At 40.2% G+C, this 15,877-nt stretch overlaps 4 protein-coding genes across 7 annotated transcripts in view; 1 reads left to right on the forward strand and 3 right to left on the reverse strand.

Moving 5' to 3' along the window:
* Nucleotides 1–301: 301 nt before the first annotated feature.
* On the reverse strand, nucleotides 302–2,866 carry LOC138412391 (interferon alpha-inducible protein 27-like protein 2A). Its single transcript, XM_069536165.1, has 5 exons — nucleotides 2,725–2,866; nucleotides 1,447–1,573; nucleotides 1,271–1,294; nucleotides 1,008–1,175; nucleotides 302–549 (listed from the first exon to the last, which is right to left on the reverse strand). Exons 2-5 carry the CDS (start codon nucleotides 1,454–1,456, stop codon nucleotides 467–469), a joined length of 285 nt encoding a protein of 94 aa, XP_069392266.1. The 5' UTR covers nucleotides 1,457–1,573; nucleotides 2,725–2,866; the 3' UTR covers nucleotides 302–466.
* Nucleotides 2,867–3,721: 855 nt separating this feature from the next.
* On the reverse strand, nucleotides 3,722–5,388 carry LOC138412390 (interferon alpha-inducible protein 27-like protein 2A). Its single transcript, XM_069536164.1, has 4 exons — nucleotides 4,774–5,388; nucleotides 4,598–4,621; nucleotides 4,335–4,502; nucleotides 3,722–3,879 (listed from the first exon to the last, which is right to left on the reverse strand). The coding sequence occupies exons 1-4, from the start codon at nucleotides 4,781–4,783 to the stop codon at nucleotides 3,797–3,799; spliced, it is 285 nt and encodes a 94-aa protein (XP_069392265.1). The 5' UTR covers nucleotides 4,784–5,388; the 3' UTR covers nucleotides 3,722–3,796.
* Nucleotides 5,389–7,020: 1,632 nt separating this feature from the next.
* LOC109628187 (galectin-8-like) lies at nucleotides 7,021–13,002 on the forward strand. 2 transcript variants are annotated; one of them, XM_020085163.2, is made up of 8 exons: nucleotides 7,021–7,593; nucleotides 7,834–7,922; nucleotides 8,974–9,184; nucleotides 9,284–9,403; nucleotides 9,519–9,545; nucleotides 10,624–10,712; nucleotides 10,859–11,024; nucleotides 11,314–13,002. In XM_020085163.2, the coding sequence occupies exons 1-8, from the start codon at nucleotides 7,555–7,557 to the stop codon at nucleotides 11,461–11,463; spliced, it is 891 nt and encodes a 296-aa protein (XP_019940722.1). In that variant the 5' UTR covers nucleotides 7,021–7,554; the 3' UTR covers nucleotides 11,464–13,002. The 2 variants fall into 2 exon arrangements, with proteins under 2 accessions (XP_019940722.1, XP_019940723.1); XM_020085164.2 differs by lacking the exon at nucleotides 9,284–9,403.
* The window catches only part of LOC109628131 (zinc finger DHHC-type palmitoyltransferase 14), a 51,250-nt gene continuing 43,527 nt past the window's right edge, over nucleotides 8,155–15,877 (reverse strand). The window contains exon 10 of one of the 3 annotated variants that reach the window (XM_069536163.1): nucleotides 8,155–9,206. In XM_069536163.1, the coding sequence (XP_069392264.1) occupies nucleotides 9,195–9,206 (12 nt within the window). In that variant the 3' untranslated portion in view covers nucleotides 8,155–9,194. Of the gene's footprint in view, nucleotides 9,207–13,665; nucleotides 14,852–15,877 lie in introns of those variants that run through there. The other 2 variants (XM_069536162.1, XM_020085077.2) reach the window with 2 other exon arrangements.

Raw genomic sequence — 15,877 nt, forward strand, 5'->3', positions numbered from 1 at the left:
CTACTGTGAAAAACATGGCAGCTTCCATAAACAGGACCCGCCCCTGATGTAAATATAAAAGGCTCATGGGTGACAACATCACTAGGATCATTTTATATTCAATTTCTGCCAGTAGATCCCTTTCATCTAGATCTTACTCACTGGACCCTGAACAAATATATTAAAGTTATTGTACACAAGTGCTTAAATACAATATAACAGTACATATTCTTGTTTATGAGTCATAACAGTGTTATGATACACTGGTGGATAAATAGATACTTTAACTAAAAAGGACAATGAACCAGTTAACTCTTTCAAATGTGTTTAACCAGGTGGCTTTTATTTTCTGAGTTGTAAGAGTCAAACAATGTAACATCATGTCAGGAAAATGCAAACAAGACAACTTCCCAAACATTTCAGAACATAAACATGTTGCTTCATCACATGTTTCATTAGATTAACAGGATAACCAGTCGTTGATTATTCAGAAAAAGAGGCTTGCCGCCCATCCCCCCACTGCTCCAGCACCGGCCACAGCTGCACTGGCCCCTGACAGACCAGCAGCACCTACAATGACATTACACACATTGCATGATCAGTAAATTGTATCAAGCTACAGAGAAAGTATCACCAATACTATCATGACACTAAAGTGCAGACAGTAATATCAAATGAAATCATCGACTGGCCACCAGAACTATTACAAAGCTGTCACTGTATGTTCTAATGAAGATATTGGCAAAACAGATATTTTAAATATAAGATGATTGAAAATTTGAGGTAAGTAAAGTAGAATAAGGTAACAAAAAAAAAAGTAACAGTACTGAAACAAAATATAAATACAGATTTAAAGATAATAAATGAAACAATACAAAAGTTGTGCATTAGATTAAGCCTGTAAGAGCTGATGTTAACAGATGTTTAGTGGATTAAAAAATGTGAAAACAGTGCAAGAATAAACACTTTAGATATAAAACTTATCCAACCAAGGACCCAGTTCAGACCAAAATGAACCATCTGTTTACCTATTGACTGACAAACAGCCACCACACTTCCTGCTGCCACTCCACCTCCGTTAGCCACTGCAGCATACGACATCGCTTTAGCAGCTAAGGAGCCTGCTGCAATTCCAGCTGAGGTGAAACCTGCGGCCCCCAGAACAAGAGGGGCCCCGACTACAGCCACAACTGCACCTGGACAAGAACACAACAGAGATGGAGCCTTCATTATTATTGTAATTATGATTATAATGGTTGTTATTGTTATTGTATGTCTGTTAATGTCTAACCTGTTCCAACTGCTGCAACTGTCACTGAAACACAAGAAAAAAATTGCATCTTATTACAGCTGAGCTTTACAGACTTGTATCACATGCTATTATTAATAAAGAAACATGATGCTACATATAGGTGTTGATTTTCTAAAAGAATGTTTCACTATAGTCAGAGGAAGAGTGGTACTCACCAGGGTCCATGGTTTTTTCTCTGCACTTCTCTCTGCTGTGTTTATCCTCTGTTGTGATCAGCCTCGAGCTGGACTGGTATTTATTCACTTCATGAAGGTTTCCTCAGAAACGAAACTATGGTACAATCTAAACACAGGGGGCGACAGAGAGTCACATCATCTCTAATGGACTGCTGAAGAAATGAAACTGGCTGAACAAATGTTTCTTAAACAAAGGATTATCCAGCATTGTTCCTTTAATCAGCTGACTACACCTGAGCAGCCATTGCCAAACAAGGAATGTTACAATTATATGGTGAGAATTTAAAGGTCCAGTGTGTAGAATTTTGTGATATCTAGTGTTGTAATTGCATGTTGCAGCTGAACCCTCTCCTTCCAAACATGAAAAAGAACCCGATGAAGCCTTTAATTGTCATACAAACTCAAAAGGTGTTTAGTTTGTCCAGTCTGGACTAATGTAAAAAACATTGTGACCTCTGTAGAGAGGGTCCCCTCAATGTAAATATATAGTATTTAAATATAAAGGGCCTTTTCTGGGCCAACTACAATTCATACAATTTAGATGAAATGAACTAGTTAAAACATCATGACGATTATTCTACATTAAATTTCTGCCAATAGTTCTCTTTCACCTAAATCTTACACACTGGACCTTTAAGGATTATTCTCACGCGATGCATTATAGGGTGTAGTCAGCTGATGAAAGAAATTATGACTAAATAGAACAGCAACTCCCCAACTTGGTATTTAAATTGTCTCAAATTACCAGCTCCACCTAGAATTATATAAAAATAAACTTTGTTTATATAACACTAAAAATAGACTTTACAAAGTGATTTGACAACAAAACAAGAAAAGTTAATAAAAACATGAACACGTAACAGCAGTAATATCAAGGCTGTAGTCATGATCTCACAACTTAACGCACAAGAGAAAATTGTATGTATTTTGTTATTTAAAACAATGTTTAATACTGTATTGTAAGTCTAATTTGTGCTTGGTAATATAAACATGTTATATTAATTTATATATCCAGTTTTTATATTTTTAAAAACACAATTACATATGTATATCAAATTACTTAAAATATACACAAATCTCGAAATTAGTATGTATACATTAGACTTAAGACATAAGACAGCAAACACATTAGGGCCCACAATGTTTAGTTTTTCAACAATGAATAGAAATATATGCATTGCTAAAGATCTATGAAGACAAGTAGAGTTATTTGAGCAAAAGGTTTAGCAAATTGGTTTTGATTGATCCTACACCAACCTTCTCTTCAGTCATCTTTGCTCCCCCTCTCCAGTCATCTCTCCTATAGTATTGAAATAGATGGTAAGATCAGAACTGGGAGTAAGCCCATCTATAAAAATGTGTCTTTAAGAGAGATTTAAAAGAGAAATTTGACAGACAGACGTCCTCAGAGTGGGAGCCCTGACAGAAAAGACCCAGCTGCCTTTGGTCCTCAGCCAGGACTTTGGAATGTGAGCAGGGCCTAACCTTTTAAATATGAATTAACATCTTAACTGATGATAACAGGAGTAAATATCAGAAGAGTTTAAGAGTTTAGTTTTAACAGCAGTCAGGACAAATGTTTCTCTTTGTCACTGAAGAAAATAATGTTTTGGCCCTGAAGGTTGTGGCACCTCCAGAAAACATTAAAGGTTCTGTCAGTACGTATACATGGGATAGCTTGATACGATTAAGCCATAAAAGTTCAACATCCCCCAGATAATCGGTTGCATAGACGGCACCCACAAGTGATGGCTACAAGGACAAGGACGCCAATCGCAAAGGAAGGCCTTCTCATGTCCTCCAAGCTGTGGTGGACGACACGTATCGATGAGTCGAGGCCAAACACATTTAACCTCTTAAAACATTCAAAGAACTTTTTGCTACCCCCCACCCCCTGCCCTACTTTGTCTGTGGTGTAATAAACTCTGTACAGTCTGTGCATCATGAACGTTAACACTGTGAAAAACATGGCAGCTTCCATAAACAGGACCCGCCCCTGATGTAAATATAAAAGGCTCATGGGTGACAACATCACTAGGATCATTTTATATTCAATTTCTGCCAGTAGATCCCTTTCATCTAGATCTTACTCACTGGACCTTGAACAAATATATTAAAGTTATTGTACACAAGTGCTTAAATACAATATAACAGTACATATTCTTGTTTATGGGTCATAACAGTGTTATGATACACTGGTGGATAAATAGATACTTTAACTAAAAAGGACAATAAACCAGTTAACTCTTTCAAATGTGTTTTAACCAGGTGGCTTTTATTTTCTGAGTTGTAAGAGCTCATTAGATTAACAGGATAACATATTGATTATTCAGAAAAAGCGGCTTGCTAGCCACCCCACAGCTGCTCCAGCGCCAGCCACAGCTGCACTGGCCCCTGACAGACCAACAGCACCTACAATGACATTACACACATTGCATGATCAGTACATTTTTTCAAGCTAACGTGAAAGTATCACCAATACTATCATCAAACTAAAGTCTATAAATTAATATCATATGTAATCATAGTCTGGCCACCAGAACTATTACAAAGCTGTCACTGTATGTTCTAATGAAGATATTGGCAAAACAGATATTTTAAGTATAAGATGATTGAAAATTTGAGGTAAGTGAAGTAGAATAAGGTAAACCTGAGTAACTGAGTACTGAAACAAAATATAAATACAGATTTAAAGATAATAAATGAAACAATACAAAAGTTGTGCATTAGATTAAGCCTGTAAGAGCTGATGTTAACAGATGTTTATTGGATTAAAAAATGTGAAAACAGAGCAAGAATAAACACTTTAGATATAAAACTTATCCAACCAAGGACCCAGTTCAGACCAAAATGAATAATCTGTTTACCTATTGACTGACAAACAGCCACCACACTTCCTGCTGCCACTCCACCTCCGTTAGCCACTGCAGCATACGACATCGCTTTAGCAGCTATGGAGCCTGCTGCAATTCCAGCTGAGGTGAAGCCTGCGGCCCCCAGAGCAAGAGGGGTCCCGACCACAGCCACAACTGCACCTGGACAAGAACACAACAGAGATGGAGCCTTCATTATTATTGTAATTATGATTATAATGGTTGTTATTGTTATTGTATGTCTGTTAATGTCTAACCTGTTCCAACTGCTAAAACCGTTGCTGAAACACAAGAAAGAAATTGCATCTTATTACAGCTGAGCTTTACAGACTTGTATCACATGCTATTATTAATAAAGAAACATGATGCTACACATAGGTGTTGATTTCCTAAAAGAATGTTTCACTGTAGTCAGAGGAAGAGTGGTACTCACTAGGCTTCATGTTTTTTTCTCTGCACTTCTCTCTGCTGTTTTTATCCTCTGTTGTGATCAGCTTCGAGCTGGACTGGTACTTGTTTACTTCCTGAATGTTTCCTCAGAAACGAAACTGTGGTACAATCTAAACACAGGGGGCGACAGAGAGTCACATCCTCTCTACTGGACTGCTGAGGAAATGAAACTGATGAATCCAACTGGAAAGAAAAGTATGGAGAATGAGTGTGCAGTTTTATTATTTTCATTTCAAAACAAACGATGGCACAAGGCATGGCTGAGCAAATGTTTCTTAAACAAAGGAAGGAGGTTCTTCATAAAAGCACCAGTGTACAATGAACTTTTAGCTTGTCTGATGGTAATGAAAGAACTAACTTTAACATAGATGGGCTGTATTGATGATACTTTGCTCTATAAATCATAATGCTTACATTTTTACATTCTAACAAATGTTAATCTCCCAGATGATCAAACAAACAAGCCGAGGGATGAAAAGAAAACCTCCTTGTCTCTGTGTAAGACTTTTATGACCTGAACATTTTGTGACCTGAAACCTTTATGACTTGCTAATACCTTTATGACCTTTCTATTGCTTTCTGACTGTCCAAGGGATTATGCTCTATCTTTAAAGGAAACTTATATATATAATTATGTTTCCTTGTCTTAATTCCTGTCTGAAACTGCACCAGAACCAATCTGAACTGGCTCAGTTAAACAGCCTTTGTTCTCCTGTATAAGATGCTTGCATTTGACTGTTCTCCATCAGCACTCTGAGATCCCTGTGACTCTCTGTGTTGATCCTTTCTGCAGAAAGCTCCTAATAAATACAGTAATTTGGTAATCCAGCTTCTTGTATTTTCAGATTTCCATCACATGCACAAGTGCTTAAAGACATTATAACAGTACATATTCATGTTTATGAGTCATAACAGGTTTATGATACACTTGTAGATAAATAGATGCTTTAACTAAAAAGGAACCAGTTAACTCTTTCAAATGTGTTTAACCAGGTGGCTTTTATTTTCTGAGTTGTAAGAGTCAAACATCATGTCAGGAAAATGCAAACAAGACAACTTCCCAAACATTTCAGAACATAAACATGTTGCTTCATCACATGTTTCATTAGATTAACAGGATAACCAGTTATTGATTATTCAGAAAAAGAGGCTTGCCACCCATCACTGAGCTTCTTAATCACTGTCAGCTTCACTTGCGTTTCGACTTCCCAGACGCACCTACAATGACATTACACACATTGCATGATCAGTAAATTTTAAAGATAAAAAATGAAACAATACAAACGTTGTGCATTAGATTAAGCCTGTAAATTATAGTACCGATGTTAAGTGGATTAAAAAATGTGAAAACAGAGCAAGAATAAACACTTTAGATGTAAAACTATCCAACCAAGGACCCAGTTCAGACCAAAATGAACCATCTACTGTTACCTTTTGATTGAAAAGCAGAAACCATACTTCCTGCTGACACTCCACCTCCGCTAGCCACTGCAGAAGCTGACATCATTTTAGAAGCCACAGAGCCTCCTGCAATTCCACCTGAAGTGAAACCTGCAGTCCCCAGAAAACGTGGGGCCTTATCCTTCGTCACTGTTGAACAGAGCAGAAAGGGAGCCTTCATTATTATTGTAATTATGATTATAATGGTTGTTATTGTTATTGTATGTCTATTAATGTCTTACCTGCTCCAACTGCTGCACTTGTAGCTGAAAGACAAGAAATTGCATCTTATTACAGCTGAGCTTTACAGACTTGTATCACATGCTATTATTAATAAAGAAACATGATGCTACATATAGGTGTTGATTTTCTAAAAGAATGTTTCACTATAGTCAGAGGAAGAGTGGTACTCACAACGGTCCATGTTTTTTCTCTTCTCTTCTCTCTGCTGTGTTTATCCTCTGTTGTGATCAGCCTCGAGCTGGACTGGTATTTATTCCCTTCATGAAGGTTTCCTCAGAAACGAAACTATGGTACGATCCAATAAATGGGAGAAACAGAGAGTCACATCGTCTCTACTGGACTGCTGAAGAAATGAAACTGATGAAATCCAACTGAAAAGAAAAGTATGGAGAATGAATGTGCAGTTTTATTATTTTCATTTCAAAACAAACGATGGCACAAGGCATGGCTGAGCAAATGTTTCTTAAACAAAAGAAGGAGGTTCTTCATAAAAGCACCAGTGTACAATGAACTTTTAGCTTGTCTGATGGTAACGAAAGAACTAATTGAACATAGATGGGCTGTATCTATGATACTTTGCTCTATAAATCATAATGCTTACATTTTTACATTCTAACAGATGTTAAACTCCCAGACGATCAAACAAACAAGCCGAGGGGTGAAAAGAAAACCTCCTTGGCAGAGGTAAAAAGTATCCTTACAATCAAACAGAACTGATGGATAAAATCTGCACATTCTCAACTGTAATAACTGTGGAAACTGAGAGCAGTATATACATGTCCACTGGCAGCGCAATGAGTAGAAGAGTAACCTGTTGGGAATGTTACAGATGTAACATGTTACAGAGACACAGGGACATTAACGACAGAGCAGCACACGACCTCTAGGTGTCGCTCTGTTTCCGGACACGATCACGTGGGTCGGTCTCGCGCACGCGCACACGGAAGGTGTGGGGGTCAGCTGGTGATGCAGACAAGATGCCCACTGCCACCATCGGCCCTGTGTAGCAGCGGAGAGCCGCAGACTCCCCCTGTCGTCCCCCCAGCTCAGCTGCAGGTTGTAGTCCGACACACGGAGCTCCATGTCTGTGGCGAATGCGAAACACACGGTCCTGAAACCGGTAAGAGGCTTATTATCTTCATCATCTTCATCTTCATCAGCAGCTCTGATAGCATCACGCGACCATCAACAGATAGCTCACAGTGCAGATACACACTGTGTTCAAGTTGCAGTGATGACAGCAAGTGTGCAGAGACGAGCTGCACGGGTCTGTGTTCACCGTGCACGGGTCCGTGTTCACCGTGCACGGGTCTGTGTTCACCGTGCACGGGTCTTCACCGCTCTCTGCTCTCCACCTCAGGTGATCCCATACACAGGGCCCGTACCCGGAGGCCTGCAGCCTGGGGAGATCATCATCATCCAGGGCACCGTGCCCCCAGATGCTGACCGGTGAGTGTGACTCAAACCAGAGGATGAACTGCAGAGATATGGACATGTGTCGTATGGGTAAAGCCACAGTATTTCATATTTGAATCAGGAACAACATTATCTTGTTTACTTTATTAGTTACTAAACTTTTAAACCTTAACTTCATTCTCTGTTCCATACTCCTGGAAACCTCCTCAGCTTGAATCAATGACACCATGGATATCTAATAGAGAGAGTCTAATGTATAGGCATGTTCTCAATGTGAAAATATGATTATTTATTAGGGATGGGCAAAAATTATAACAATATAAAAAAAATCTCATATCAGTTGATTAAAATTATCATAATAAATGTCTAAGTTTTATTTCTTTCTTTCTCCTCAGTGAAAGTTGTGGTTTTAAACAAACAGAGAAAAATGTTGGCATTGCATAGTGTCACTGAACACTCAACACACGGAACTGATATTCATTTGCAATAAACATCATAGAAACATACACAGAAAAACTGTGGTATTCCCTTTTGTCCAAATGGTAGAAATACTACACCCAGAATGCAGCGGGCTCTCTCAGGCCCCTCCCATTGGTTAATCTTGAGCTAAACTTCAGGAAATTTACAAAAAAAGCTATTTTGTGAAAAAGCTACTGATAACTATCAATTCGCTAAAGTGGAAAAAATGAGTGATTGTCAGCTGATTAATATTTTTGCACAGCTCTAGTCTTTGGAAACATCTGGTTTATTTCTGAGGACACAGCGGAGCATCCTCTGACAACATGTGTTATAGGAAAAATTCCATTGTCATTAAGTTACAAAATTATCAGCTTCCTCTGTCAAACACATGGCTATAAATAATTCATTACGATTCTCTTCAAGATGAGCCTGGATTCATTTTAGCCCAGCTTTGACTCAGTGAAACTTTTAAGCTCCTGAAATCCTGATTTTGCTCCATCCAACTCGAATAATAAAAGTCCTCATACTACTTTGTGGTGATAGGACGAAACTCTAACACACAGTAAACCTGAGAATTTTTAGCGCCCAGCCTTTAATCCAGCTTTGGTGTGGGTCATGTTTGCAGGTTTCAGATCGACCTGTCGAGCGGCTGCAGCACCAAGCCGCCCTCTGACGTGGCCTTCCACCTTAGCCCGTGCTTCACAGGCCCGCCTCGGGTGGTATGCAACTCCCTGCTGCAGGAGACCTGGGGCAAGGAGGAGACGCTCCATCAGCTGCCCTACAAACGCGGAGCCCCCTTCGAGACCATCATCCTGGTGCATGACGACGTCTTTAAGGTCAGTGATCCTACGATGCTACCTACAAACAACACAAGCACATAGGGAGTCAATTAATGGAAAACAAAATGGTTCTAGAGTGTTCGTCTTCACCCATAGGTGGCAGTAAATGGTACTCACCTGCTGAGCTACAAGCACAGAATCCCACTGAACAGGGTCGACACATTTTCTATTTCGGGGAAAGTCAGGGTGCACGCTATTGGCTACATCCCAAACTCTGTGAGTTCATTTCCGTCCCCTTGTTTTCATTTTTTTCTCACAAGCTGGTGGGATGTGTCCTTCTTTTATAGAAACGTCTGTTTATTCATTTCCAAATGTGTCTTTTCTCCTTCAGGCAATATATTCAGAATCAGGTGACTTGGTGAGTTTTTCCTTTTTGCGTCATCTCCATCTTGTGATGCTGCTAAAAGTGGCACATTGTAAATGATCCCTTTGTCTGTTCTCTGTAGACCGTTCATGTCGGCAAGCAGACCTTTTAAGGACAGCTCTGGTTTTTCACCAGCTCTGTCACATTTTAGTGATGACACTGTTGTAGTGTCTAAGATCTGGGAACATGGTTACAGCCAATTCTATTTGGGCAACAAACCTTCAGGAAGTTGTAAATAAAGTTTTACGGACGATTCTGTCAAAGCATACAGTCATGTAAAGTACATTCATACATAGACATGTGGTTTTATCTTGTCCACTTCTTTCTTCAGCTGAGTCCAACCAGACCACGGCTGCAAATGAACAGTTACATTACTTCTTACTATGTATCAATGTTAGTCCATATTACTCTTGTCAATTAAACACAATACAATCAAATAACAAAGACAAAAGATATTGAAATCAAGATTGAACTATAGTGGCACTCAGAGTGCACATACCTCTGCCACAGTCCCCTTATTTGAACCTAGACTAAATGTCTTTGAAATAACAATCCATTCCCTGATCCAGATCTGGACCAAAATTTGATAGGTTCTTCCCGGACTATTAATGGTGTGACCATATCCTTCTTCCAGGTTTTGTGGTACTCCTTCATGTAGTTTTTACAAAATGTTGCTTAAAATACTAACAAACAAGAAAACCAACTACACACTGAGGTTAAAATATTACCTCCTTAGCTGAGGTGAAGTGTTCAAAATTCAGATTTTTAAAAAGGGCTCAGAGTTGATGAATGAATTAGAGGATTGACAGGAAGATAACTGAGCAGCCATTTTACTAATTCATTGTTCAAATCATATTTTCCGAAGCGACATTTGTTGGTTCCAGCTTCTTAAATGTGATGATTTGTGGCTTTGCTTTGTGATGCATGATTTGATAATCTTCGCGTCTTGGATTATTGCCCGAACAAATAAAACTTTGGATTGTGGGAAATAGATCAGTCTTAATAGAGCAAATGATTAATGGATACAATATTTGTATTAAAATGTTTATCAGCAGTTTTGTTGTTATTTCAGAGCCTCCCTTACAAAGGCAGCATACTGAAAGGACTGAGCCCAGGGCAGCACATCACAATCAAAGGACAGGTCAGCATGTATCCTCACAGGTAAAGGAACACAAACATGTTTACATCAAGTACATCACTGATTGTTTTGGTCTGTTAATGTACTGTTTTACACGTCTCTGATAATCACTGGCCCTCAGACATTTCCTTTATTAACATTATTTACCTCTTATCCACGTTTCCACCAGTTTCACAGTGAACCTCTGCAACAGCAGGACGGAGAACATCGCCCTCCACCTGAACCCTCGCATGAAGTCGGGTGTGTTCATCAGGAACTCGTACCTGAGTGAGACGTGGGGTCAGGAGGAGCGGGAGCTGCCCTTCTTTCCCTTCTCATCGGGGGAGTACTTCGAGGTAGGAACCACCGAACATCTTCACTCTACTTTGAAAAGGTTGTGCCGGATGTGGATATCACTTTAGGTAAATGATGTCACATCCTCACACAACGATGGGATTACCTTTAACGTCGTGAGATTCAATGTTGTTCTACATTTCCTTTGCTTTCTCAGGATAATTTATGGATCTTGATGAAAAGATTCAGGCATGTTTAGGGGACTGATATTAATGAGTGAGCAATTTGCCATTTAAGTTGTGTTTAGATTTATGAGCATTCTTCATTATTAGTACTTGTTTGTTTTTTCAGATTCTCATCCTCTGTCAGCCCCATCAGTTCAAGCTGGCAGTGAACGGCTCGCACTTGTTCGAGTTCAGACATCGGGTGCAGGACCTGAGCAGCATCGACCAGCTGGAGATCATGGGAGACCTGGAGCTCACTGATGTTAAACTGTGGTGACTCGGGAGCCCACGCCAACACAGAAACCAGCTTTACAGACACGTCGAGTCCTGGTGATCGACGCTAAATTAGCTTAGCCACAATGACCCAGACGGTGGATGCTAAAAACATCAAAAACCCTGAGCTGACTTCTGGTTCGACTTTCAAAGAAAAAAGTGAAGAAGAAAAAAAAGAGGTATTAAACTAATCCAGTCATTATCAGGTCCAACCATCGACAACATGATCCATCTTTCCAGCTGGGAAAAGAAGACTGATGCATGAGCGTTGGCCGTGCCGGAGTACCAGGGCTGTGAGCCACCATGACCGTTTACAGAGTTAGGGTTGCCTTGGTTCATATCTTCCACTGTCTCTAGTTTCTCTCTGCTGTGATACGCCATTAGTGCACTGTATAATTAAAACAGCAAATATTTCAATGTAAATATTATGACGTAGGATGGAGCATTCGGAGGATATAGAATTATTTGTGAGATTTCGAGAATAATGCTATATTACGGAAATAAAGTTTAATGAGAGATTTAATGAGAAAAAAGTCATAATAGTACGAGCATGTAGAAAATTGATTAAGGAAATCAGCAGCAAGGAGGACCCGTGGTCTTCAGAGTTCCACTCCCTCTGGATGCAAAATCTTGAAAAAGAAAATAAGAAACATCAATGGTGAAGTATTTTGTTATGTGTTAAACCGACACTAAAATAGACTTGACAAGATGTTCCACATTCATCATTTGTACACAGGCGACTGGTTGATCATCTGATATTCCCTCTCTATGATGACACGCAACCTTATTTTAAGACTTTATTCTCATAACAATACTGTATTCTCAAAATCTCAAAAGATTTTTGTTCCACTGTAAGTGAACATAAATACAACTCTGGTGTAAATTAGCACTTAAATCCTGGCTTTGTTTAAATGTCATGAAAATCTGCAATATAAAACAATGAATGAAACTGTTGGGCCCATTTTTTCTTTTGGAGCAAAGCTCAATAAATCCAATTTATTGTACAGCTAAGTTAAAGAAATCATTTTTTAATAAAATGTTTTATGTGATTACTATTTTCTTTGGTGAGAAAAATGTATTGTCCTGTCATTATCATTTTCACCTGCAATCTTTTGCCCAGTTCTTGATTTACCTTTCTTCCTCTTTTTTAAAAAATATATATTTTTTAACCTCATTCTTTAACACAACTCCGCGTGTGCTTGACATTGAAATCAATTCATGTCTTAGTGCAGCAGGACTCAAGCACAGTGCAATACAGGGTCAATTAAAACTCTTTATAATAACCTAACAAATGCTGTTTTGCGACCTTTACGTAAGTTTTAAAAAGCAATCCTGCATCTATGTCCATCACTTGTGCCACTATTCTACTACTCCTGCTCCAAAATAAAAAAAAGTCCTGGGTTCAGAAAAAGAATAAAAATCTGATATTTCTTTTCCAGTGTTGTTGGGATTTTTTTCTTTTCGATTGTTGCAATTATTGTAAAAATGTATGAAATATCTTCCCTATATCATAAATGATTTAATAAATCAATGTGTTACTGTTTGACGTCTACGTGGTTTTTGTGATGGATTGTTCACATTGAGAATTTACCTGCAGTTCTCATGCTCAGCCACAAGGTGGTGGAAGAGTATTATGCAGGGCTGCTGTGGCTGAGGGGTAGAGTCCTCCAACCAGAAGGCAGTTCGATCCCCAGTCTTCCCCAACTGAATGCCGAAGTGTCCTTGGGCAAGATGCTGAACCCCAACAAAAAAAGTGCTGCTAATAGATGCACTGTGTGAGTGGAAAACTACTGTGACGCACTTTGAGTGGTCATCAAGACTAGAAATGCACTATATAAATACAAATATTAAATGTTTACAGACCGCCTTGCACTACCCAGAATTCTTCCCCAACCACCTCCTATCAGTGAACACCAGACTTTCTTTTTGGGGGGGGGGGGTAAAGGAGTTCTGCCCCCACACTTGAGTCTTCATTTAAGTTTTAACATCTCTGTCCACAAGTTTGTGCCTGAGGCAGCTTAACCTTCTGTGAGCATCCATAGATGTCTGGAAACATTCAGACAGGCTTGTTTTTAAATGCGTCTATTTTACGACAATGACCACAGGCATCGGTCACAAGATGAACTTTAAAGGAAATACCATCACCACATGACTCACATTAGCACTTACTGCACTGTGCCTCCTAAACCTCGATATTAATCAAATGTTTTCTGATAAAAAGTTTGTGTTTTATTAATATCCACAGGAAATATAATTTGTAGAGGAGCTGTAATAACCATGGTAAAGTACAACAGTCTCTTATTCTTTTTTTTTTTTAAACATGGATAAAAAGCAGGGTGATATGCAACATGACATCAACCATTGCACTGCTGAGAATGTCCAAGAAAAAAAGGCAGAAGACAAAAGTCTGATCAGCAACAGGCAAATAGGCTAAAGTTTGTTTTACAAAAAAAGGAATCTGTCAGACGTGTAATCCACTGACAGAAATTCAGCTCTGACCAAAAAACTGTTATTTACTGTCAAAACATCTTGTTTTAGCTTGACATCGCTCACAGACATTCGCCACGAAACTCCCCTGTCCAGTCTCCAGGAAGATGGAGGATGTGATCCCTTGAACTTTAAAAGGTACACATAAAAAGAGAGAGATGTGTATGTGTGAGTTGTCATACACTCCACCACACATGGAACCATGTCCCAGTCCCAGCAGAGAGGTTTGGCAAGACAATGGCTGAGGACAACTGGTTTCACTTAGTCACATACCGCAGTTTCTAGCAGCTGAATTTAAACCACAGCCTGTTTTTTCTCCGGATCTCATGTCCTGCTGAGAAGATGGGGAGGGGAGATGTGGTTCAAAAGTGGCACAGTTTCAGGGGTTGGATGAATGTTTTTAAGAGAGGTGGTGGAGGGGGTATATTCCAGTGTCAGACGGAGCTGAGCTTTACCAGTCCTCTGACAGAGTCCTCGTGTAGCGAGTCCTGGCTGGCTGGGTTGTAGAAGCCGGCCTGCATGGTGTGGCTGTGGCCAAGGGGGCTGCCGCAGGGCAGCATACCTGGGGGTGAGGGCATTTCTTCTGGAGTGAGATAGTGGTGGTGTCCCACAGGCTCCTGAAGGGGGTGGCTGTGGTTGTGTGTGTGGCTGTGTCCGTGGATTGGTAACATGTCTGTTGCCTCGTGGCAGCTGAGGCTGGGGGTCGACGTCGGAGGCGTGGGCTGCCCGAGGGGGAGTGAGGTGCACGGGCCGGCCAGGGTGAGGGAGGTGCGGCCCGGTAGAGAGACTCCGTTTTCTGGAGAAGCCGTCAGGATGACTGGTTCGCTGCTCTGCTGCTGGAGGAGAGGGGTGGTGGCGGCCTGCAAAACGAATTTGGTGCTCTGAATGCACTGGTCTTGGTCACACTGCGAGGAAGCAGAAGGAAGCAGGAGACAGAACAACACAGGAGGGGATGTGACAGCCAGAGATAGATAAGGTGCAGGAGGTGAGGGATGGAAATAAAAAAATAAAGAGCGAGACGGTGTGGAAAATTAGATGGAGGAGGAAACAAGGGATCGAGGAAAACAAAAGATGTGAGAAGACAACAGAGAAGGGGGCCGGTGATGGGATAAGGGAGAGAAAAGCAAGAGAAAAAGCTGTTAGTACCCTGGTTAGAATCAGAGCCACACAGAGAACCTGCACCAGCTTGTGCATCCGTCCCAGTAAACCAGAGTCAATAGATACAGTTGAACATTCAGGGCTAGTCAGTCACTGTTACATGACCTATTGATCTCTGCTGCTTCGCTTTCGAGTGGAAAGCACACGTCTAAAAGTGGAGCAGAGTAACTGGGTTAGGACACAAAGAGTTGTCAATACCACACATTAGCTACAGGGAGATTAGCTTTAACCTCATTAGCCCTTTACCACCTCAATTATGTGTGTCAGAGAGCAGTCACAGATGAAACAGCACGAGTGGTGCAGAGGTGACAGGAATATGTAAAAAAAAAATAGGAGAAGAAACAGGACAAGGACGTTAAAGCCTCCCAGCATCCCGTTCACACAGTCCGACTGACGACATATTGGAAGTATAAAGATTTGTCTTTCTTAATCTCATTGACCTAAAAAGAACAGATTACAGATGTGATTGGAACAGAAGTGCAGCTACCTTTGACAGTGGTAGAGACGTGGTTCCAGGTGTTATCTATTCCCCTATCGGCCGCACGCCTAAGCTGCTCTCCACTAATCACCCATACAAGCCAGGCTCCTCTCCAGGTTGTTAAAGACTCACTTGACTCAAGGTTATGGGACTGAAATGACACTGAAACCTCAGCCGCCTCCACGCTAACAAACAACCACCTCATCAGCACTGTGATGGGTGTAAAATTTATGTTTCTTTTTTTCAACAATATGGTTCATTCCTACGTAAGAAAACTGCCTGAGAACTGTCCGTC

This window comes from Paralichthys olivaceus, chromosome 12 (genome assembly GCF_024713975.1).
Source record: "Paralichthys olivaceus isolate ysfri-2021 chromosome 12, ASM2471397v2, whole genome shotgun sequence".
NCBI lineage: Eukaryota > Metazoa > Chordata > Actinopteri > Pleuronectiformes > Paralichthyidae > Paralichthys > Paralichthys olivaceus.